This window comes from Ovis canadensis, chromosome 15 (assembly GCF_042477335.2).
Source record: "Ovis canadensis isolate MfBH-ARS-UI-01 breed Bighorn chromosome 15, ARS-UI_OviCan_v2, whole genome shotgun sequence".
In the NCBI taxonomy this organism is placed as follows: domain Eukaryota; kingdom Metazoa; phylum Chordata; class Mammalia; order Artiodactyla; family Bovidae; genus Ovis; species Ovis canadensis.
The window spans coordinates 25,695,961-25,720,959 of NC_091259.1; the positions used below are offsets into that span (position 1 = coordinate 25,695,961).

General features: G+C 36.5%; 1 protein-coding gene across 2 annotated transcripts in view; it reads left to right on the forward strand.

The window, feature by feature from the left end:
- Positions 1–24,999, forward strand: part of ATM (ATM serine/threonine kinase) — a 154,424-nt gene that overhangs the window by 83,309 nt on the left and 46,116 nt on the right. Inside the window, exons 35-43 of one of the 2 annotated variants that reach the window (XM_069554948.1) lie at positions 176–347; positions 4,126–4,267; positions 6,129–6,305; positions 10,628–10,805; positions 12,696–12,783; positions 15,373–15,528; positions 18,090–18,198; positions 20,090–20,178; positions 20,278–20,380. In XM_069554948.1, the coding sequence (XP_069411049.1) occupies positions 176–347; positions 4,126–4,267; positions 6,129–6,305; positions 10,628–10,805; positions 12,696–12,783; positions 15,373–15,528; positions 18,090–18,198; positions 20,090–20,178; positions 20,278–20,380 (1,214 nt within the window). Of the gene's footprint in view, positions 1–175; positions 348–4,125; positions 4,268–6,128; positions 6,306–10,627; positions 10,806–12,695; positions 12,784–15,372; positions 15,529–18,038; positions 18,199–20,089; positions 20,179–20,277; positions 20,381–24,999 lie in introns of those variants that run through there. The other variant, XM_069554949.1, reaches the window with a different exon arrangement.

Below are 24,999 nucleotides of genomic sequence, written 5' to 3' on the forward strand. Positions count from 1 at the left end.
TAATATGTAAAGGAAATGATACAGTATTTTGTAGCTTCTTTAATCTATTCAACATCTATGAGGAAACACTTACATGTTAAAGGATGACAAAACCATATTTTTGAAAGTAGAAAATTTCTGTTTTATATGTGATCTCTTAGCTATAACTTTACTGACTTGAAATTTCTATATGTAGAGGCTGTTGGAAGCTGCTTGGGAGAAGTGGGTCCTATAGATTTCTCTACAATAGCTATACAACATAGTAAAGATACATCTTATAACAAGGCTCTTGAGTTATTTGAAGATAAAGAACTTCAGTGGACCTTCGTAGTGCTGACTTACCTGAATAATACTCTGGTAGAAGATTGGTGAGTATTTAATGATACCTTGTGTCTGATAGCACTTCCTCAATTTGACATTCAAGATTGACCTCATATAAATTAACATTTCCAATAACTAAATAATAATAACTTTCTCCTTTAAGTTGCCATACTTTTAGTCTTAGATATTTAGTCAAAATCATTGTATTTTTACTAATTCACATAGTTACTAAAACCCTATGTGCCAGGTGCTTATTATCATGATGTATATACTATATAAGATGCATGTTAAATTTTAGTGAGAGTGAAATTTAAAGTTGCTCGCTCCTGTCTTACTCTTTGCAATCGCATGGAATTTTCTAGGCCAGAATACTAGAGTGGGTAGCTGTTCCCTTCTCCAGGGAATCTTCCCAATCGAGGGATCGAACCCAGGTCTCCTGCATTGCAGGCAGATTCTTTACCAGCTGAGCCACCAGGGAAGGGTTGACTAGACAAATAAATAGTGCAAAACTACCAAGTGGTTCTACAGAAAGCATTAGGATAGGGGAATATAAATGGTGGTATTTGGGGCACTTGTCAAAATCAAATCTCAGCTAGACGTTTTGATCCTTTTTTAAAAAAAGTTTTATTTTATATTGAAGTATAATGGATTATACCAGGGCTTCTCTGGTGGCTCCAAGGTTAAAGTATCTGCCTCCAATGCGGGAGACCCTTGTTCGATCCCTGGGTTGGAAAGATCCCCTGGAGAAGGAAATGGTAAACCACTCCAGTATTCTTGCATGGAGAATCCCATGGACGGCAAAGCCTGGTAGACCACAGTCCACAGGGTCGCAGAGAGTTGGATACGACTGAGTGACTTCACCTTCACCTTCACCTTCATGACGGATTAACAATTTTGTGATAGTTTCAGGTGGACAGCAAAGGGACTCGGCTATATTATATCCATTCTCTCCCAAACTCACCTTCCATCCAGGCTGCCATATAACATTGAGCACAGTTCCCTGTGCTTTATATACAGTAGATCCTTGTTGGTTATCCACTTTAAATATAGTAGTGTGTATGTGTCAATCCCAAACTCCCTATCTCTCTCCTTCATCCTTCCCCCTTGACAACCATAAATTCCTTCTCCAAGGCTGTAAGTCTGTTTCTGTTGTATAAATAAGTTAATTTGTATCCTTTTAAAATAAGTCATAGAGTGGGAATTATAACTCCAAACGCTTTAAGCTAATCAGACAGGGCTTTCTTTTTCCCATTAATGCTCAATACGAAACAAAATGGTAATAGTTAGTATAATTTCAGCTTGCTGATTATGAGATTACTTTTACTTTCTCGTCCCCTCCCCATTTATCTATTTGCAGTTATCTATTTATTATTTACAGACCCTTGAACAATGTGAGGGTAAGAATGTTTGCTTAGTGGAAAATTCATGTATACTTACAGTTGGGGCTCTCTATCCATGGTTCTGTAACTGAGGAGTCAACCAGCTGCAGATGGTATAGTATTTACTATTGAAAAAAAAACTGTATAAGTGAATCTATACAGTTCAAACCCTTGTTGTTCAAAGGTCAAATGGATTTATTTTTGATATATTTGAGCATTTCATCACCACTATTTTTGGGGACTGGGTTCAAATGATTTTTGCCCACAATTGGGCATGTTTCTAAGGTGAATAGGGCCTCCCAGGTGGCCCAGTGGTAAAGAATCCACCTGCCAATGCAGGAGAAGCACGTTCGATCCCTGGGTCAGGAAGATCCCCTGGAGAAGGAAATGACAACCCACTCCAGTCTTCCTGCCTGGGAAATCCTGTGGACAGAGGAGCCTGGTGGGCTACAGTCCATGGAGTTGCAAAGAGTTGGACATGACTGAGCAGGCATGTACTCCCATACTATGGTAAAAAGGTATTTTGCATCTGTTTCCCTGTAACACCCTCTCCTTCTCTTGGGGAATAAATGATTGGCAATAATGTCTACTTGCTATGTTTTCATTGTTGATTTTAAGGACATGTATCTTTCTCTTTTATTGTTGTTACAGTGAAAGGGCTGGCATGGTTTCCTTCCCGACATTTTGTTAGAAAAATTTTCAAGCATACAGCAAAATTGAATTTTTGCAGTAAATACCCATATAATTACCACCTAGATTTTTACTATATTCTACCATTATTATCCTTATTTTATCACATTTAGCCATTCTTCTATTCATTTTTTAATTCATCTCATTCTAAACAATGTATTTCAAAGTGTATCTGATACAGATTTTGAAGAGATTTTCCACAGAAAATTTGCAAGCTTTGTGTTTCACTTGTTACACAGAAATTTGCAATTGATTTTTCAGAAAAAGGTGCACAAAAATACTAGTGTGACTTAAACTTGAGAACCACAGGGAATAGGTACAGTTTGTTTTTCCTGTCTTTTTTGTAAGAGGAAAAAAATCATTACATGTTTGAGGGACCTCAGGTATACAAAGGGATGTTAACTAAGGAATTCACAGAATCATGGAAGGCTTCTGTGAGGAAATGTCATTTAGTGGAACTGCATATTCAGGAATTAACTGGAAGATGATTAGTAATAAAACATTCCAGGCCGGGAATAGCTAGAGTAAAAAGAAGCTTCCTGTGTTTGGGGATCAGAAAAAGCCTGGTGTGGAAGAAGATGACATTAAATGAAATTAGAAAGGTCTGATTAATAAATTTGGATTTTATTTGAAATACATAAGGAAGCTATGGAGTTTTAAGCAGAGTAGTTATGATGCAACTAATCCTTTTACTGTGACTTTTATATGGCAAATGGCTTGTGATAGGGCAAAAATGGAAATAGGAAGCCTGATTATGAAACTGTTGCAGTAGTGCAGAGGAAGGGTGGCAGAAGGCAGGCTTCCCTGCTGGCTCAAACGGTAAAGAATTTGTTTGCAATGCGAGAGACCCAGGTTCGATCCCTAGGTCAGGAAGATCCTCTGGAGAAGGAAATGGCAACCCACTCCAGTATCTTTGCCAGGAGAATTCCATGGACAAAGGAGCCTGATGGGCTACACTCCGTGGTGTCAAAGAGTTGGATGAGACTTTCACTTCACTTTCAGTGAAGATGAAATGGAACCTGGGGATATTTTTAACACAGAGCAGCAGGACCTGCTGATGAATTTGGAGGAGACAGAGAAAGATAACAGAATGAAGGATGAATCAAGTTTAGGGTTTATGCTTCTGTATCTTAAATTGAGACTCCTAAAGGGACTTAAGCCTTTACTTGATAGCTCATTATCACATATAGTATAAGGTTTAAGACATTTTATGTCAGCTATCATGTTTTCAGTACTGTTGTATTACAGTCTCCTTTTTCTTAATTTTTTGAAAAAGAGAAGGACCTTTTCACTTACTGTTTGTTTAAAATTGTTCTAGACATAATGTTATCATTTGTAGGGAAATTCCATTCTCTGTTACACCAAATTATTTGTTTCTCATAGAGAAAATGTTATCAAAATATTTTTTTGTGGGTGATTAGTATTCTGTCATTCTCATTCCTCATTAGTCAATGTTATTTTCAAGTATTTCTTTTTATGAGACTTTTTAATTTATAATAAGTCATAAACTTTCTTATAGTGAATGAAAGGAATTGCTGTTACAGTAATTAGTAACTCAGGTTTACTAAAGGAATATTAAAAATTGCTTTGGTAATTGTTTGATGTTACCCAATTTTATAGGTGTAAAATTTCCTAATAAATGCAAAGGTTTCCTAATATAATTTAAGGTTTTAATTTTTTCATAAGGAGTTGCTTCACATTCATTAAGATTAATATTGATATACTTTGTGACATTTGAATTATATGTGTTTTTCAGTGTCAAAGTGCGAGCGGCAGCTGTCACCTGTTTGAAAAGCATTTTAACCACAAAAACTGGACATAGTTTCTGGGATATTTATAAGGCAACAACTGATCCCATGCTGATCTATCTACAGCCTTTTAGAACATCAAGAAAAAAGGTCTCTCAAATAATGTTTATTGAATATCCACTATATCTAGAACAGTTCTATTTGCTGTGGGCTATGAATGTCATATTGCTTAATTATGCTTACACTTAATGTTTTTTGGAAATAATTTCAACTATAATTTGAACCCAAGAGATTTGTAGTTTTAGTTATGGCAGTGTGGAAAAGCTGGGAGAGGTAGCCTAGAGAAATTATCATTGATTTGGGGGCACGTAGGAGGAGTTCTTAATGACAGGCTTTTTTTTTTCAAGGAATGGGAAACCCCTTTCTTTGACCAGATACAAGCCATTGCTCCTGGTGTAGTTTATAGGTATTGCAATAATAAGTTAATGTGAAATTTAAGATGACCTAGATTTCTCCCTTTTTCATGTTGATGTCAGACATAACAAGGTTCCACTGAAAGGACTCTATGAAAGAGACTTAAGAACTCTTCAGTTCAGTTCAGTTCAGTCGCTCACTCGTGTCTGACTCTTTGCGACCCCATGAATCACAGCATGCCAGGCCTCCCTGTCCATCACCAACTCCCGGAGTTCACTCAGACTCACATCCATCGAGTCGGTGATGCCATCAGCCATCTCATCCTCTGTTGTCCCCTTCTCTTCCTGCCCCCAGTCCCTCCCAGCATCAGTCTTTTCCAGTGAGTCAACTCTTCGCATGAGGTGGCCAAAGTACTGGAGTTTCAGCTTCAGCATCATTCCCTCCAAAGAAATCCCAGGGCTGATCTCCTTCAGAATGGACTGGTTGGATCTCCTTGCAGTCCAAGGGACTCTCAAGAGTCTTCTCCAACACCACAGTTCAAAAGCATCAATTCTTCGGTGCTCAGCCTTCTTCACAGTCCAACTCTCACATCCATACATGACTACTGGAAAAACCATAGCCTCGACTAGATGGACCTTAGTCAGCAAAGTAATGTCTCAGCTTTTGAATATGCTATCTAGGTTGGTCATAACTTTTCTTCCAAGGAGTAAGCACCTTTTAATTTTCTTTTTTAATCTAAGCATTTTTCTTTAATATTTTCTTTTCATAAAGCAACTGAGAAATATGCCATTGAGTTTTTACCAGTTTAATTTCAGGAACATAATGTATCATAAATATAATTTTGGTCTTAATGAAGTTATTGGCAGTATAAACTTATTAATCAGTCCTGAAATTATAAATTATAAAAGTATAAGGAACATTATAAATTATAAACTATTATAAAGGAAATCAGTCCTGAATAGTCATCGAAAGGACTGATGCTGAAGCTGAAGCTCCAGTACTTGGATGTGAAGAACTGACTCATTAGAACAGACCCTGATGCTGGGAAAGATTGAAGGCAGGAGGAGAAGGGGACGACAGGTTGAGATGGTTTGATGGCATCACCAACTCAATGGACATGAGTTTGGGCAAGTTCCAGGAATTGGTGATGAACAGGGAGGTCTGGTGTGCTACAGTTCATGGGGTTGCAAAGAGTCAGACACGACTGAGGAACTGAACTGAACTGAATACTGTAACCTGTAAAACATTGCAGTTTTAAGATTTTAAAATTTCATTTCATCCTGAAATCAGTTCTGTATGGTAGATTTGGACTGGTTACATATATAAGGCAGAGAGTCTGTGATTCAACATACCGCTAATAAACTGAGAGTAGAAGTTTCCTCCTGTTTAGATCAGTAAATTTTCAACAGATTCTACCTTTCATAAGCATAATTGTATTTTAATTTTTAAAAGTAACTGATGCCTCTAGATTTAGTTTTAACTATATTTAATTTTATTTGGAAACATGTTTATTTATGCCTAGATATTTGTTTGGCATAAGAAAGATAAAATGTGTTTCTGGTTACTGTATTTACATTTTCTGATCACTTTTTTCTAGTTTTTAGAAGTACCAAGTCTTGACAAAGAAAGTCCTTTAGAAGGCTTGGATGATACAAGCCTGTGGATTCCTCAAAGTGAAAATCATGACATTTGGTTAAAGACACTGACTTGTGCTTTTTTGAATAGTGGTGGCACAAAAAGTGAAGTCCTTCAGTTATTAAAGCCAATGTGTGAGGTAAGATTAGTCTGACTCATACCCTTTCTACTTCTGTTTTTTTAATTTGAGCTTTCTCATCATAATTTTCTTTGCTTGTCCCATTCCATTTTGCTTTTTTGTTCATGTTCATGGCCTATATATAAAAAAAGAGTTCTGTGTACTGTACATCCCCTTCATGCAAAATAACTTATACTCAGCTGTTGTGAACCCATTCAACAGAGCATCTTTTTATATAGGACTTTTCAGCTGTGAGGTAGCTACATTGCAGATGAGTTCTAAGGGGGTGTCATAAATAACATGTTACTAATGATAGTTAAAATACAGATGATTAGAAATTATTTGTGTTAACCAAAGGTCTGTTCTAACTTTTTTAATTTATTTCTATTGAGGTCATTGTCATTAACTTTCTGTGATTTTTTTTAATTGAAATATAATTGGTTTACAATGTTGTGTTGATTTCTACTGTACAGCAAAGTGAACCAGTTATACATGTACCCACTCTTTTTTAGATTCTTTTCCCATATGAATCTTTAAAGAGTATTAAAAAGAGTTCCCTGTTTTATACAATAGATCCTTATTAGTTATCTGTTTTATATATAGTAGTGTGTGTATGTCAGTCACAGTTTCCCAGTTTATACCCACCCCCTATCCTGGAACCATAAATTATATTCTACATCTGACTCTGTGACCCTGTTTCTATTTTGTAAATAAGTCCATGTGTGCCATTTTTTTAGATTCTAAATAAAAGCTGTGATATTTACCTTTCTCTGACTTAAGTCACTCAGTCTGACAATCTTTGGGTCCCTCCAGGTTGCTGCAAATATCATTATTTTGTTCTTTTTATGGCCAGGTATATATGTACCACATCTTCTTTATCCATTCCTCTGTTGATAGACACATAGGTTGCTTCCATTTCCTGGCTGTTGGAAATAATGCTGCAGTGAACGTTGGGGTACCTGTGTTATTTTGAATTATGGTTTTCTCTGGATAAATATGTCCAGGAGTGGGCTTGCAGGATCATATGGTAGCTCTATTTTTAGTTTTTTAAGGAACCTCCATACTATTCTCCATATTGACTATACCAACTTATATTCTCCCAATAGTGTAGGAGGCCGCACTTATTGTTTGTACAGTTTTTGATGATGGCCATCTGACTGATTGAGGTGATACCTCATTGTAGTCTTGATTCGCATTTCTCTAATAATTGGTGATGTTACGCATCCTTTCTTTTGCTTTTTGGCATGTCTTTGGTGTGTCTTTGGAGAAATGTCTATTTAGATCTTCCATCCAGTTTTTTATTTATTTATTTTTTTTTTTCCTGATACTGAGTTGCATGAGCTGTTTGTACATTTTGGAGAGGAGTCCCTTGTCTCTTGCTTGATTTGCAGAGATTTTCTCCCATTATGTGGGTTTGTCTTTTCATTTCATTTATGGTTTCGTTTGCTGTGCAAAAGCTTCTAAGTTTAGTTAGGTCCCCTTTGTTTATTTTTATTTTCATTGCTTTAGGAGGTGAATCAAAAAAGATTTTTCTGTGATTTATGTCAGAGTGTTCTGCCTATGTTTTCCTCTACAGTTTTATAATATCTGGCCTTACATTTAAGTTTTTAATCCATTTTGAGTTTATTTTTGTGGATGGTGTTAACAGGTGTTCCAATTTCATTCTTTTACATGTAGTTGTCTAGTTTTCCCAGTACCACTTATTGAAGAGACTGTCTTTTCTCCATTGTATATTCTTGCCTCCTTTGTCATAGATTAGGGGACCATATGTGCATGGCATTGTCTCTGGGCTTTCTATCCTGTACTGATAATGTATATTTCTGTTTTTCTGCCAGTATCGTATTGTCTTGATTACTGTAGCTTTGTAGTGTATTCTGAAGTCAGGAAGCCCATTTCCTCCAGCTCCATTTTTCTTTCTCGAGATTGCTTTGGTTATTCAGGGTCTTTTATCTCGCCATAGAAACTGTAAAATTTTTTTCTAGATCTGGTTAAATGCCATTGGTAGTTTAATAGAGTTGCAGTGAATCTATAGATTGCATTGGGTAGATATAGTGATTTTTACAACATTGATTCTTCCAGTCCAGGAATGTGGTATATCTTTCCATCTATTTGTTTCATCTTTGATTTCTTTTGATAGTGTTTTATAGTTTACTGAGTACAGGTCTTTTGCCTCCTAGGTAGGTATATTCCTAGGTATTTTATTTTATTTTTTCCCTTGGCCACTCTATGAGCCTTGTGAGTTCCCCAACTAGGGATTGAACCCATGCCCTCGGTGTTGGGAGGCATTGGACCACCAGGGAAATCCTATTTTATTTTTTTAATGCAGTGGTAAATGGGACTTTTTCTTTGATTTCTCTTTCTGGTCTTTCATTGTTAGTGTATAGGAATGCAAGAGATTTCTGTGTATTAACTTTGTATCTTGAAACTTTACCAAATTCATTGAATAACTCTAGAAGTTTCTGGTAGCACATTTAGGGTTTTCTATGTATAGTATCATGTCATCTGCAAACAGTGACTGTTTCACCTCTTCTTTTCCAATTTGGATTTCTTTTATTTCTTATTTTTTTCTCTGATTGCCATGGCTAGGACTTCCAAAACTATGCTGAATAAAAATGGCGAGAGTAGACATCTTGTTTCTGATCTTAGAGAAAATGTTTTCAGTTTTTCACTGTTGAGTGTGGTGTTAGTTTTGGTTTTGTCATACATGGCCTTTATTAGGTTGAGGTAGGTTCCCTCTATTCCTGCTTTCTGGAGAGTTTTTTTGTTTTGTGTTTTAAATCATAAATGGGTGTCAGAAGCTTTTTCTGCATCAAATCTATGACATGCTTTCTTTGTTATTGTTGTTCAGTCACTGAGTCAGTTCTTTGCAACCCCATGAATTGCAACACACCAGTCTTCCCTTTTCTTCACTGTCTCCTGCAGTTTGCTCAGACTCATGTCCATTGAGTTGATGATTCCATCCAACCATCTCATCCTCTGTCCTTCCTTCTCCTCCTGCCCTCAATCTTTCCCGGTAATAAGGTCTTTTCTAATGAGTTGACTTTTCACATCAGATGGCCAAAGTATTCGTGCTTCAGCTTTAGCATCAGTATTTCAAATGGATATTCAGGGTTGATTTCCTTTAGGGTTGACTGTTTTAATCTCCTTGTTGTTCAACGGTGTCTCCAGAGACTACTCCAGCATCACAATTCAAAAGCATCAATTTTTTGGTGTTCAGACTTCCTTATGGTCCAGCTCTCGCTTTGATTATATGGACCTTTGTCAGCAAGGTGATGTCTCTGCTTTTTAATATGCTGTCTAGGTTTTTCATAGCTTTTCTTCCAAGGGGCAGGCGTCTTTCATGACAGCAGTCACCGTCTGCAGTGATTTGGGAGCCAAAGAAAATAAAGTGTGTCACAGTTTCCGTTTTTTCCCCATCTGTTTGCCATGAAGTGATGGGATTGGATGCCATGATTTTTTTCATCCTATTGTTTTCCTCTATTTCTCTGCATTGATCACTGAGGAAGGCTTTCTTATCTCTTCTTGCTATTCTTGAAATTCTTCATTCAGTTGTATATATCTTTCCTTTTCTCCTTTGTGTTTTGCTTGTCTTTTTTCTCAGCTATTTGTAAGACCTCCTCAGATAACCATTTTGCCTATTTACATTTCTTTTTCTTGGAGGTGGTTTTGATCACTGCCTCCTGTACAATGTCACAAACCTCTGTCCATAGTTCTTGAGGCACAGTGTCTATCAGATCTGATCTCTTGAATCTATTTGTCACTTCCACTGTATAGTCATAATGCATTTGATTTAGGTCATACTTGAATGGCCTAGTGTTTTTCCCTACCTTTTTCAATTTAAGTCTGAGTTTTGCAATAAGGAGTTCATGATCTGAGCCACAGTCAGCTCCGAAATTAGGGTTTATTAAAAATGTAAACTTTTAAACATGACTGTTAGAGTTCTTCATTCTATGTAGAAAAAGTGCTAAAATCCTATTTTCAGCTTTTTCTCTTAAATGTTGATCCTCATTTTCCCCTTTGTCAAATCTGTTATTAGTAACACTTTTCGTATATCAAATATTTTTTACAATAGTCACATAGTAATTATATTTGTAAGCAATACCCTATTTCATTATATGCAAATAGCTTTGACTGGAAATGAACTATTTCAGTGTTATATATTTGTTCTATATGGATGTTCCAGGTTAGTTTGATTAAAAAAAACAACACTACCTCGTGCATATTTTTTTGTACCTTTTTTGTAGTATATGGAGTTCGTGGCTTATGTCATTAACAGGGAATGAATATTTTAAGTAAAATGTTTTTACTCAAAACTATTGACTGGATGTGTTTGTATATTTTAGGTGAAAACTGACTTTTGTCAGACTGTGCTTCCATATTTGATTCATGATATTCTACTACAAGATACAGATGAATCATGGAGAAATCTCCTTTCTACACACATTCAGGGATTTTTCACTAGCTGTTTCAAACACTCTTCACAAACAAGCCGATCTACAACCCCTGCAAATTTGGATTCAGGTATTCTGTTAAATTTCTCAACTTTATACTGTTAAAGTCTCAGTTCTAGAGAAAGATATTGTTTGAGTCCCATCAAGGCACTTTGTAGGCTTAATCTCATAACCTCTAAACATCTATTCTGCCATCTGTAAAATGGAGATAAAAGTTATAACACGTTTTCGATGAAATATTGTGTGTAAAACACCTAGGATAATACTTAATGCATAGTACCCTCTCATTAAATATAGACTAGTATTAATGGAGCAACTGATTGAGTATTTAGTGCATATTAAACACTGTGCTTGTTGCTGGCAGAATTACTTATAGTTCTGTGATCTGGGATTACTATAATTAACATTTGGCATATACATTAGTTTTTTTAAAGAAAAATTGGACTATGTTTTACTTAAACTTTTGTAACTTACCCTCCTTCCGTGCTGTTGTATAAGAAGTATTTCCCATGCTGAGAGCTTATTGCAGGAGAAGTTAAACCAAGAATTGAATACACATGGGCTTCCTTGATGACTCAGTGGTAAAGAATCTGCCTGCCAATGCAAGAGATGTGAATTTGATCCCTGGGTTGGGAAGATTCCCTGGAAAAGCAAATGGCAACACACTCCAGTATTCTTGTCTGATAAATTTTATGGAGAGAGGAGCCTGGTGGGCTATAGTTCACAGTGTCGCAAAAGAGTCAGACATGACTTAGCAACTAAACAATAACATCAATACATTGTTGAGGGCTCATTGTTGGTCAGTTTTTCAAACCTAAATTTGAAAAAAGGAAAAGATTTATAGATCTGTGATGTTAACTTATAGATTAATACATCCTGAATATGTATTATTAATGTATTTTATGTACAAACATAAAGCTAGATTCACATACTGTACTTCAAGACCAGTACAGTTAACTAAGACTGTTTTTCATCTTTATCAGTTGTTTATGCATGTTTGTGCTATAGCCTTTCAAACATAAAACCAGGCAGTTTTATTTTATGCCAATATTTTTATTGTTGTAAATGAAACTTTAAATTTCACATGTAAAACCTACGATTGAAAAGGAAAGTATATAGATGTCTATCAAATGGTTTCTTTTCTGATGTCTATAAGTCTCACTGCCTTCATTTGAATGTCCTAGTACATCTCAGATTCAGCTGTCCAAAGGTAAATTTATCATCTTCACCTCTGTCCCCCAGCCTCCTCTTTTCAATAAAGAGCATGCAGTAGTTTAAGCCTGAAACCTTTCTCACATGTCTCATCTCATCACCAAATCCTGGGAGTTCTGTGTTATAAATAACATTAGTCCATCTATTTTTCTTTGTCCACAGCTGCTTTCCAGCTCTGTGGTTCAATACAGTGAAATCTTTCAGTAAATTCTCCATGTTCGTTCTTGTTTCAGCCATCTTACTGTTGTCTGGAACACTATTCGTTCTTCCTCTCCAAATGAAACATTAGTTTTTTAGATACCATTCTTTTCTGTGAAACGCTTCTTGTTCAGAGTTTTTTTTAATATACCTCTCTGATATTCTAAACTTTATCATAGCATACATCACACTGTGTTAAGAGTCTCTTAGGCTAGTCATTGAGTTCCATTTGGTCAGAAATAGTCTTTCTTATACCATTGTATACTGAGCACCTACCTAGTACATTAAAAAGTCCTATGTAAATAGTTTCTAAATCAATGAATTAGTCCTCTTCAGAAATAAATATAAATTAGTTAAATTCTTAATCTTATTAAGTATATAGTTTCTTTTAAAAGAAAAAGAAATGTCATTAAATTCCATTTGTTGATTCATATTTATTAAGAGCCCATTTTGTGCTAGAACCTTATAGTGTAAGGAAGATAATTCCAGGCAAAAGAGGACGCCTAAGCACACCTGTCTGGGACTGATGGGACATCTCTTTCTTTGTCAGAGTCAGAGCACTTTTTTCGATGCCATGTGGATAAAAAATCACAAAGAACGATGCTTGCTGTTGTGGACTACATGAGGAGACAAAAGAGGTAATGTGACTACTGGTCTTGAGTTTGAGTATTTAGAAGTGTAACTGGTTATTGCTGACTGAATTTTAACATGATTATTTGAGGTAATGGCTGTTACAAGGTGCTCTATTTAATATGTGTGGTGCTTATATCTGCTTGAAATAAATCCATATGAATAAATCCATATTCAGGGTGAATATGACTTTGATTTGGTGAAATCAAAGTCAGGAACTCTAAATACTTTTTTAAGTGGAGTATAGTTGATTTATAATATTGTGTTTCTGGTGTTCAGCAAAGTGATTCAGTTATATATATGTATTTTTTTTCAGATTATTTTCCATTATAGGTTATTACAAGATAAATTATGAGACTTTGAATACTGTAGGAACTCTGAATTCTTGGAGAAGGAAATGGCAACCCACTCCAGCATTCTTGCCCAGAGAATCCCACAGACAGAGGAGCCTGGAAGGCTACTGTCCTTGGGGTCACAAAGAGTCAGACACAACTGAGCGACTGAGCACTGAATTCTAGCTCCAGCTATAATAGGAACAGTGTTATCTTTGCTAAATCATTCAGTCTCTGGGGGCTTTAGTTTATTTCGTTTATAGTAATGGGAAAGGAATAGTGATTTTCCAGGTTACTTTTAGTTGCATTGTTCCTCTTTTAACTTTTTTCTTTACTTTTGTCTCAAAAGTAGTTAGAATTATGTAAAAAAGTTCCTTTATTTGTCTTTATTATGAAGCACAAGTTTCTTTACTGTGTTACATGGTCCTCAAAATCTGTGATTCTATATAGTGATACTGTTTATAGCAGTGTTATTATCTTGATTCTGATCAATTGCTTTATAATTCAGTATTTTTATTCCTATTATTTTTTTTGAGATGTTTAACAATGAGTATAGGAATTGATAGAGAGGATGGTCGACAGGTTTGTACTGCTCCAGAGTTGACCAGAACTTTAAAGAAATAATGTAGTAAGCCTATAACTTGAATAGGTAAGCATTGATGTCTCATTAGTTTGTATGGTGGTAGTGGCAGTGACTGATAAAGAGTGGGAGGGAATAGTGGGAGAAAAATAAAAAATTGGTAGTGGAATTTGAAAACATTTTTTGACCTAAATGCATTTACATCTTAAAAATTTACTCCTGTGTATCCTCCTCATGCTTGCCATCTCATGCTTAGAAAAAGAAGTCTTTGGCCTTTCAGTGTCTGTGTTTCTGGTTAGAAAGTTACTGATTCACTGTATTGTTTTATATTGAATCCTCTTGTGAGAAACCCCATTCAAAACTTTAACTGGCAGCATCTCTTTTCTCAGTGTTGGGAGGCAGTTTCACCTCTGACTTATTCATTTTATATTTACCATTGAGTTAGAGAAGTATTTACTTTGGTTAGCTTTCAAGAAGATAAAATTTCTCAATATTAAGTTTTTATTCTAAATAAGGCCTTAAAGAAGATTCTTGAGAGAATATGGCTGGGACATAGAATATAGAGTAAGGACTTGAGTTCAGGTTCATGTTTCTCGGAATCAGTTCAGTTCAGTCGCTCAGTCGTGCCTGACTCTTTGTGATCCCATGGACTATAGCACACCAGGCCTCCCTGTCCATCTCAACTCCCGGAGTTTACTCAAACTCATGTCCATTGAATCGGTGATGCCATCCCACCATCTCATCCTCTGTTGTCCCCTTCTCCTCCCACTTTCAATCTTTCCCAGCATCAGGGCCTTTTCAGATGAGTCAGCTCTTCGCATCAGGTGGCCAGAGTATTGGAGTTTCAGCTTCAACATCAATCCTTCCAATGAACACTCAGGACTGATTTCCTTTAGGACTGGTTTCTCAGAATAGCTATAGTTAAAAGTCTTGGCTATGTGATAGGTACTTTATTCATCAGCTTTATAAACATTATTTGCTCATTACAGCTGTTCTCTGAGGTATATATTATTTCCTGGTTTTGCAAATGAAGAAACTGAGGCTTAAGAAGTTACATTCCAAAATTCATACAGCTTATAGTAGGTAACCCAGCTGGATTTGAACTTAGCTAGAGTTTCCTGCTTTAATACCAATTTTCTTAACTACTGCCTTGTCGCATCTCTATAAAATTGTTTTGAGAAAGATAATATCATCCCTTCCAGTTCGGGCCTACTGTTATCACCATGGAAAATTTTTGTTAAATAACCTCAACCTAGGCAACTAGCTGAGAAGAGAAATAACTAATAGGAATGACGTGTAAATGTGTCTTAGAAGAACAATATTTTCATTAAATTGATCATTTAAAACCACTTGTGTATGTATTTTTACTGTATACTGTATAGCCTATTCTTAGCCTGTGGTCCATGGATCCCTTGGTGAGGGGCAAGTATGAACCTCAAAATTTTATGGGATGATGGTCCATAGCTTTTATCAGATTTTCTAATAGGTATGTGATCCAAAAAGAGTGCTGGAACTCTGTATTATCTTAGGTGTTTATTGTTATATATTGGGGATATGTAGTTTTTGGTTATTTGAATGTAATTTTCTTTTTAACTAGCATTGGCTACCATTGTATTCTATATCAGCATACTTTTGGTATGTAAGTTAAAGAAATGGATGTGACTATATTTAAATTTTTTCTTTAGACCTTCTTCAGGAACAGTTTTTGATGATGCTTTCTGGCTGGAGTTGAATTATCTAGAGGTTGCCAAAGTAGCTCAGTCTTGTGCTGCTCATTTTACAGCATTGCTCTATGCAGAAATCTATGCAGATAAGAAGAACTTGGATGATCAAGAGAAAAGGTAACGGGATTTGGAAGTTTTGGTTTGTAAAATTGGTGTTGAATTTGTTTCATTAAAAGTATATATTAAAGATGTGTTTTACTTCCACTCTCCCATTTAAAAGATAATTTAAATAAGCACTTTCTACCTTTTAAGGAGAAAGATAATAAAAGTATGTTAAAGAAATAAGCAATTCTGCCCTGAACTAGAGATGTTTATTACTCAATAATTATAAAAATTATACAGATAAACTTCTGGAGGACAGAGATCATCCTTACTTTTCTCTGTATTCCCTGTAGTAATTAGCATTGGGAACTTTATATAAGTGATCAATAATTATTTTTCAAATGGTTGAATGATTCCCTAATTTTAAATTAAGTTTACCACTGTTCTCCCACTTTATTCAAGATCCGTTTTACTTACTGACTAGAAGTAATGTAACCTGATTGCTTTCTGTGACTAAATTGCTTTCATTGTTTTGGTGTCTGCCTGGATTCCTACTTCTTTACTTTGCTTTTCCTCTGAGTTAGAACTCTCATAAGAGTTTAACAAGTATAATATTAGATAATAGAAAAAAGCAAAAAGTAGCCAAGAAACTTGAAGAGTAAAAAATACAGTTTACTGTCCGAATGGCCTTCCTCAAATCTTCGTTCATTTGAAATAGCTTAGTGTTTATTTTTTTAATTAATTAATTAATTTTAAATTGGAGAATAATTGCTTTACAGTAAATATTTATTTTTATAGTTAGCCTCACTTTCCCACCATGAAATCACTCATACTACAAAATTGAAATAGCAAAGAAGTGTTATATTGATGCATTTCTTATGCTTGCTACCTATAATCTCTATTTTGGATTATCATTAAGCTGAAAGCAGTATGGTTTTTGGATTGTGGAAAACCAGGCACCAGAGTTCAGATCCTAGTTCAGATATGATTAATTTAGTAGACTCAGACTGGTTCGCTTAATGCTGTCATTTAATTTCTCCTTTTCAATTAAAAACTGTTAAAAATCTACAGTGTGATCAGTATACCCTTATATATCAGTATACTTATAAACTATAGCTTAATAGAATTGGAATGTAATTTCTAGATTTTATTAAAATACCCCCCAAAATTGACAGTGTGTAGATCATATGTATAATGTGTAATTGACATGTTTGTGAACGCTTAAGACTTTACTTTGTATAAAGATAAGTAAAATGACTAAGAAATTGATTTTTGACTACTTTAGGTCTTAAAAATTTGGCAGAAACCCTGCATACTTTGTAGTAATTTTAATGTGAGTGCACCTCAGTATCTTGGTGCCACAGAATAACATTTTTTACTAATCAGGGGTGAATAACAGTTCTTATCTGAGTATAAATAAAAGCTCTTTTAATTTGAGAATAAGTGATTATATAGAATGTGGCAAACTTTTGCAAAATTGCTTGTTTAACAAGCAAAGGTGCCTGGATTTTATTTTGGTTAGCTTTAGGGGAGAAGTGCTTCATAAATGGGACTTGCTGTTTGCTTTGACAATCTGATTTTTTTTTTTTCAAATGCCTAACGGACAAGGGAGGGCAAACAGACATGAGGTGTATAGAAAGGGTGGTGGTGGTTTAGTCACTAAGTCATGTCCAACTCTTGCAACCCCATGGACTGTAGCCTGGCAGGCTCCTCTGTCCATGGGATTCTCCAAGCAAGAGTACTGGAGTGGGTATTCCCTTTCCCATAGAAAGGGTAGGGAATGCTGATTTTCTTCAGTGACTCAGGTGAACTGAGAATTTGGTAAATCTAAAGTGATCAGGAAAAGTATAAAAGCAAAATACAAATCAATAGTTTACAAAGGTATCAGGTCACAAAAGTGAATTGCTCTCTTAGGTTTCCTATTCAAGTTAGTTAATAGCAAAATGTAGACAAATCTGAGTTCTAATTCTGTCACTTATTACCTGTGGTTCTACTGGTCCACTTCCTTTTCAACACTATCAGATTTCTTAAGTTTTGCCAAATTATCAAGTGTTAAGTGGTATCTCAGGTGTGGTCTTAATTTGCATGCCTGTGTTTATTAATGAGGTTAAGTAAGTGTTTAGTCGCTCATTCATGTCCGACTCTTTTGAACCCCATGGACTATAGCCTGCTAGGCTCCTCAGTCTGTGGAATTATCCAGGCAAGAATACTGGTGTGGGTAGTCATTCCCTTCTCTGGGAGATCTTCCTGACCCAGGGATCAAAACCCAGGTCTCCCACATCGCAGGCAGATTCTACCCTCTGGGCCACTAGGGAAGCCCCAGTGAGGTTAAACTTCAGGTTAAATCACTGACAGAACATTTAGGAATTGAACTCAAGGGCTTCTGCTCTATTTTTAAGCTCTGTAAAAATAAGTATATTTTGGCATATTGCTTTTCCATAAATGAGACTGTGGTTAAAATGTAATTTTCATTCAAAGACCTAATACTCACAAATTCCTTTTCTATTCTAGGCTTGGTATTGTTTTCAAGTATAAATGGTTTATTATATTTTATTTGTAACCTTTGTTAGTTTTTTCTTTCAAAGTTTATGGTATACATATTAGCAAGCCTCAAAATAGTATATTCCCATTAAAAGAGATGCTCTTGTGACAAACAGAAGTCTTACATTTGAAGAAGGAAGCCAAAATACAACTATTTCCAGTTTGAGTGAAAAAAGTAAGGAAGAAACTGGGATAAGTTTACAGGTATATATTATAGACTTTATTATAAATGTTAATATTTGTTTTACACTTTAGACTATTGTTTTGTTATAAAGACTATATAGATTTGTCATTTGATTTTCAAACTGAAGTTACTTTTTGGACTGTCAAATATGTTAAATTCATGGTTTGAAGCTTAGGCCTTGGATTAGGCAAATGAGTTCTATCCTTATTCCTTAGTTGTATAATCTTCCAGAAATTACTTAATCTTTTCAACTTTGAGTTCCTTTATCAGAAAGATGAAAGTACAACCACCTATCTCATAGGGTGAATTATACCATATATTTTTCTGCTACAGTACTCTGTTTATTTTCTTCATAGCACTTAACATTTATATTTTTATTTGTTTACTTGTTTATTGTATATCACATCTCAGGGCAGATTGCTTCTTCTATAAATTTTTAAATTTAAAAATTTAAATTTGACTCTTAATTTGACCTTTCTTCCTTTAAAATGAGTTTGATCTTCTTCAGTTTGCTTACATCTCTGATGTTCTCTTCTCTGCTTTCACTGTGTCTCCTACTTCTTAAACAAAATAGGGGACATAGATAGGAAGTGCCACCATATGACACTGTCAAACAGAAATCTTCCTGCATCTGTCTGCTCCCATTGTAATCTTTCCTTTTGTTAAAGCGGAGAAACAGTTTCTCCTGCTGTCTTTTTTTCTGTGCTTTGTTTTTCAACTGTCAAGAACTTTATTTTTTTATTGTGCCATGCTTCTTCTCAATATATTCAAACATTTCAGACTCTTCTTATTAAAAACATTTTCCTTCAAATGAACACAGAATCATTTCCCTTTTCCTTTTGATCTCTTTAATGTGACACCCTTTTTTCTCCCTTCCCATCACAGCCAAACCTTGTGAAAGAAGGTTTCAATTTCCACTGAATAGCACCTGCTAATGTCACTCATAAACTTGATGTTACTAAGTCTAGTCCTCACCTTTCATTCAACCTCTTCCTTAATTTGACTTAACACTTAACACCATCAACTGTGCCTTACTTGAAATACATTCTGTCTGCCTTTTTGATACTGTTTTCCTGATTTTTCTCCTCTATTTTGCTAGTTTATAGTTTTATCCTCTTTTCTGAGTTTTTGGAGTATCTCCTGTGCTCCAGGTACTGTGCTAGCTTCAGGACTAAATGTTCCAACACTTGTGGGCTTGATTTCATCCTTATGAATAGAAACAATTTGATTAGAATGATAAACATGCCAATATCAGTTTGTATTTAGAAAATATTTCCTGGAGCAACTACCATTAAGTTATTTAAAGTGCTTAATCAATTTTCTATGCAATGTCATTTCTCTTTGTTTTTTTTTCCTTTGCTTCTTTCTGTTTTGTTTTCTGTTTTCATTTTTATTTTACTGAGATTATTTTAAACAGAATCAATTCTTTCCTGAGTAAATTTTATTGCAAAGTTTGAATCTTCAAACCAATTCTTTATATCACATTTTGCCAATTATTACATAGTACAACTTTGAATTTTCTTTCAAAGAAAACCTTACAACTTTTTTTTACCAAGTTCACTTTTGAAGAGTAAGACTTTGCAGAACTTCATTTTCCCATGTACAGTTTTAGCTGTTGACAGGATTGTTTGCTTTTGTTTTTATGGGCTTTTTTGCATATGTTAGAAGCATCATAGGTTGGGATTTATATCTTATCTAATTCATTAAATTGTGAGCAATTCTTTTCAAGTAGTCCATAGTCATTCTGTTGTCTCGGATCAGTTTGTTGTGTTGGTAATCCATATCTTTAGTATATATTTCAATATCATTATATTTTAACCTTTATAACATGTTATGTAATTTAAATTTGTTAAATTCATTAACTGATATTTTTTCCCTTCAATTTTTAAAAAAAGTTTTTTCTGTTTTTAGGATCTGCTTTTAGAAATCTACAGAAGTATAGGAGAGCCAGATAGTCTTTATGGCTGTGGTGGAGGGAAAATGTTACAACCCCTTACTAGGTATATTGCTTTTTCATAGATAATGCTATAGTAATTCTGTTATGAAAGAAGTTACATGCATATAGAACTCAAAGGCATTTAAAAACTCTTCTCTTATAGACTACGAACATATGAACATGAAGCAATGTGGGGGAAGGCCTTAGTAACATATGACCTTGAGACAACAATCTCCTCATCAACTCGTCAGGCAGGAATAATTCAGGTACTCTTTTTTTCTGCTTTAGTAAAGCACTGCTTGTGTAGTGCTCAGATTATTTCAGTATATCAGTGGACTATTTACATAACCAGATGAACTCCAAGGCTAAGACTGAAGGTTATTTTTCTTTCACTGGGATTAATACTCAGAAGGATACACAAGTAAATTGGACAAATGACTGACCTGAAAGATAGTATAGAACTGCTGCTGCTGTTAAGTCACTTCAGTCGTGTCCAACTCTGTGTGACCCCATAGACGGCAGCCCACCAGGCTTCCCCGTCCCTGGGATTCTCCAGGCAAGAACACTGGAGTGGGTTGCCATTTCCTTCTCCAATGCATGAAAGTAAAAAGTGAAAGTGGGAGGGCATTCCTAAGATGGCTGAGGAATAGGATGAGGAGACCACTTTCTCCCCCACAAATTCATCAAAAGAACATTTAAATGCTGGGTAAATTCCATAAAACAACTTCTGAATGCCGGCATAGGACATCAGGCACCCAGAAAAGCAGCCCATTGTCTTCGAAAGGAGGTAGGGAAAAATATAAAAGACAGAAAAAGAGATAAAAGAGGTAGGGACAGAGCTCTGTCCCAGGAAGGGAGTCTTAAAAAGAGAAGTTTCCAAATGCCAGGAAACACTCTCCCTGCTGAATCTGTGGCGAGCCTTGGAAGCACAGAGGGCAACATAACAGGGAGGAAAAATAAATAAATAATTAAAACCCACAGATTACAAGCCCAACGGTTACTCCCCCAGAGGAGAAGCAGCACAGACGCCTGCAGCCGCCACTAGTGAGTGGGGGCTGGTCAGGGAGGTGCGGGCTGCACCGCTTAGAGTAAGGACTGGACATGAATGCCCCGAGGGCAATCTGAGGGAACTAACTTGGGCTAGCAAACCAGACTGTGGGATAGCTACCACACAAGAAGCCCTAACCTAAGACACCGCCAGGCCCGCTCGCAGAACAAAGGACCGAACAGAACTAGCCGGCTGCAGACCATCCCCCTCCGGTGACAGGCAGCCAGAGCCAGAAGGGGGCAATCGCAGCCCCAGAGAGACATTATCTACTAAACTGCAAGCAGGCTTCTTTGCTAACTAAGACTTCTTGGGGTTCTGGATGGTCAACATCCGCCAGAGAAGGTGCGCCAGTTGTACACCCAGAAAACCCAGTGGCAGGGATGGGGAAGGCGATAAGTTGCAGTGACCACACTTGCCAAACACCTCATCAACCTGAGCTGCTTGGACCTGGGAAGGGCACAAAACACAGGCCAAAGTCTGCGCCTCTGAGGACTACCGGAGTGCATGAACCTTAGCAGCTTAGACCTGGGAGGTGCATACAGCCCAGGGCCAGCTCTGGACGGTTCCCCACAGAGCAACCTAGAGCCTGAGCAGTGTGGGCAGGGAGGGCACACGCACTGTGAGTGGGGGCAGGCCCAGTGTGGCTGAGGCACTGCGAGCACACGCCAGTGTTATGTGTTTGCAGCATCCCTCCCTCCCCACAGCATGACTGAACAAGTTAGCCTAAACCTAAAAAAAGTGTCCACGACCACCCACTTTGTGTCAGGGCGGAAATCAGACACTGAAGGGATCAGCAAACAGAAGAAGTTAAAACAGAGGGAACCACCTTGGAAGTGACAGGTGCAATAGATTAAAACCCTGTCGTTAGTACTGACTACATAGGAAAGGGCCTATAGATCTTGAGAAATATAAGCCAGACCAAGGAACTATCCGAAAATGAACTGACCCCACAATACCCACAACAACACCAGAAAAAGTCCCAGATATATTTTTACTATTTTTACAATCATTCTTTTTTTTTAATTAAAAAAAAATGTTAAGTCCTCTATTACTCCTTAAATTTTCACTTTTATAACCTACTATTACTTTGCAAAAAAAAAAAAACCCCTATTTTTTAAAAGCAAACTTTATATATATATATTTTATAATTTTTGTGACTTTTTTTTCTTTTCTCTTTCTTTTTTTCTTCTTTTCTCTATTATTGTATTTTTGAAATTCCAAACTCTACTCTAGATTTTTAATCTTTGCTTTTTGGTATTTGTTATCAATTTTGTACCTGTAAGAACCCAATCTTCAGTACCCATTTTTACTTGGGAGAGAGATTACTGGCTTGACTGCTCTCTCCACCTTTGGACTCTCCTTTTTCTCCACCAGGTCGCCTCTGTCTCCTCCCTACCCCCTTTCTTCTCTACCCAACTCTGTGAATCTCTGTGTGTTCCAGACGGTGGAGAACACTTAGGGAACTGATTACTGACTGGATCTGCCTCTCTCCTTTTGATTCCCCCCTTTTATCCTCCTGGCCACCTCTGTCTCCTTCCTCCCTCTTCTCTGTATAACTCCATGAACATCTCTGAGTGGTCCAGTGGTGGAGTGCCCATAAGGAAGTGATTACTGGTTAGCTTGCTGTGATTCCACCTTATCTCATTCAGGTCACCTCTAACTCCCTCCTCATGTAACTCTGTGAACCTCTCTGGGTGTCCCTCACTGTGGAGAAACTTTTCATCTTTAACCTAGATGTTTTATCTATGGTGCTATATAGAAGGAGAAGTCTAGAGACTACTGTAAAAATAAGACTGAAAATCAGAAGCAGGAGGCTTAAGTCCAAACCCTGAGAACACCGGAGAACTCCTGACTCCAGGGAACATTAATCGACAGGAGCTCATCAAACGCCTCCATACCTACACTGAAACCAAGCACCACCCAAGGGCCAACAAGTTCCAGAGCAAGACACACCACGCAAATTCTCCAGCAACACAGGAACACAGCCCTGAGCTCCAATATACAGGCTGCCCAAAGTTACTCCAAAACCATTGACATCTCATAACATTACTGGATACTTCATTGCACTCCAGAGAGAAGAAATCCAGCTCCACCCCCCAGAACACCTTCACAAGCTTCCCTAATCAAGAAACCTTGACAAGCCACCTGTACAACCCCACCCACAGCGAAGAAACTCCACAATAAAGAGAACTCCACAAACTGCCAGAATACAGAAAGGCCACCCCAAATGCAGCAATATAAACAAGATGAAGAGACAAAGGAATACCCAGCAGGTAAAGGAACAGGATAAATGCCCACCAAACCAAACAAAAGAGGAAGAGATAGGGAATCTACCTGATAAAGAATTCCAAATAATGATAGTGAAAATGATCCAAAATCTTGAAATCAAAATGAAATCACAGATAAATAGCCTGAAGACAAGGATTGAGAAGATGCAAGAAAGGTTTAACAAGGACCTAGAAGAAATAAAAAAGAGTCAATATATAATGAATAATGCAAAAAATGAGATCAGAAACACTCTGGAGGCAACAAATAGTAGAATAACAGAGGCAGAAGATAGGATTGGTGAAGTAGAAGATAGAATGGTAGAAATAAATGAATCAGAGAGGAAAAAAGAAAAATGAATTAAAAGAAATAAGGACAATCTCAGAGACCTCCAGGACAGTGTTAAGCGCCCCAACATTTGAATCATAGGATTCCCAGAAGAAGAAGACAAAAACAAAGACCATGAGAAAATCCTTGAGGAGATAACAGTTGAAAACTTCCCTAAAATGGAAAAGGAAATAATCACCCAAGTCCAAGAAACCCAGAGAGTCCCAAACAGGATAAACCGAAGGCAAAACACCCCAAGACTCATATTAATCAAATTAACAAAGATCAGACACAAAGAACAAATATTAAAAGCAGCAAGGGAAAAACAACAAATAACACACAAGGGAATTCCCATCAGGATAACAGCTGCTCTTTCAATAGAAACTCTTCAGGCCAGGAGGGAATGGCAAGACATACTTAAAGTGATGAAAGAAAATAACCTACAGCCCAGATTACTGTACCCAGCAAGGATCTCATTCAGATATGAAGGAGAAATCAAAAGCTTCACAGACAAGCAAAAGCTGAGAGAATTCAGCACCACCAAACCAGCTCTCCAACAAATGCTAAAGGATATTCTCTAAACAGGAAACAAAAAAAGGGTGTATAAGCTCGAACCCAAAACAATAAAGTAAATGGCAATGGGATCATACTTCTCAATAATTACCTTAAACATAAATGGGTTGAATGCCCCAACCAAAAAACAAAGACTGGAAGAATGAATACAAAAACAAGACCCCTATATATGTTGTCTACAAGAGACCCACCTCAAAACAAGGGACATATACAGACTGAAAGTGAAGGGCTGGAAAAAGATATTCCATGCGAATAGAGACCAAAAGAAAGCAGGAGTAGCAATACTCATATCAGATAAAATAGACTTTAAAACAAAGGCTGTGAAAAGAGATAAAGGAGAACACTACATAATGATCAAAGGATCAATCCAAGAAGAAGATAAAACAATTATATATGCACCCACCATAGGAGCACCGCAATATGTAAGACAAATGCTAACAAGTATGAAAGGGGAAATTAACAATAACACAATAATAGTGGGAGACTTTAATACCCCACTCACACCTATGGATAGATCAACTAAACAGAAAATTAACAAGGAAACACAAACTTTAAATGATACAATAGACCAGTTAGACCTAATTGATATCTATAGGACATTTCACCCCAAAACAATGAATTTCACCTTTTTCTCAAGCGTACACAGAACGTTCTCCAGGATAGGTTACATCC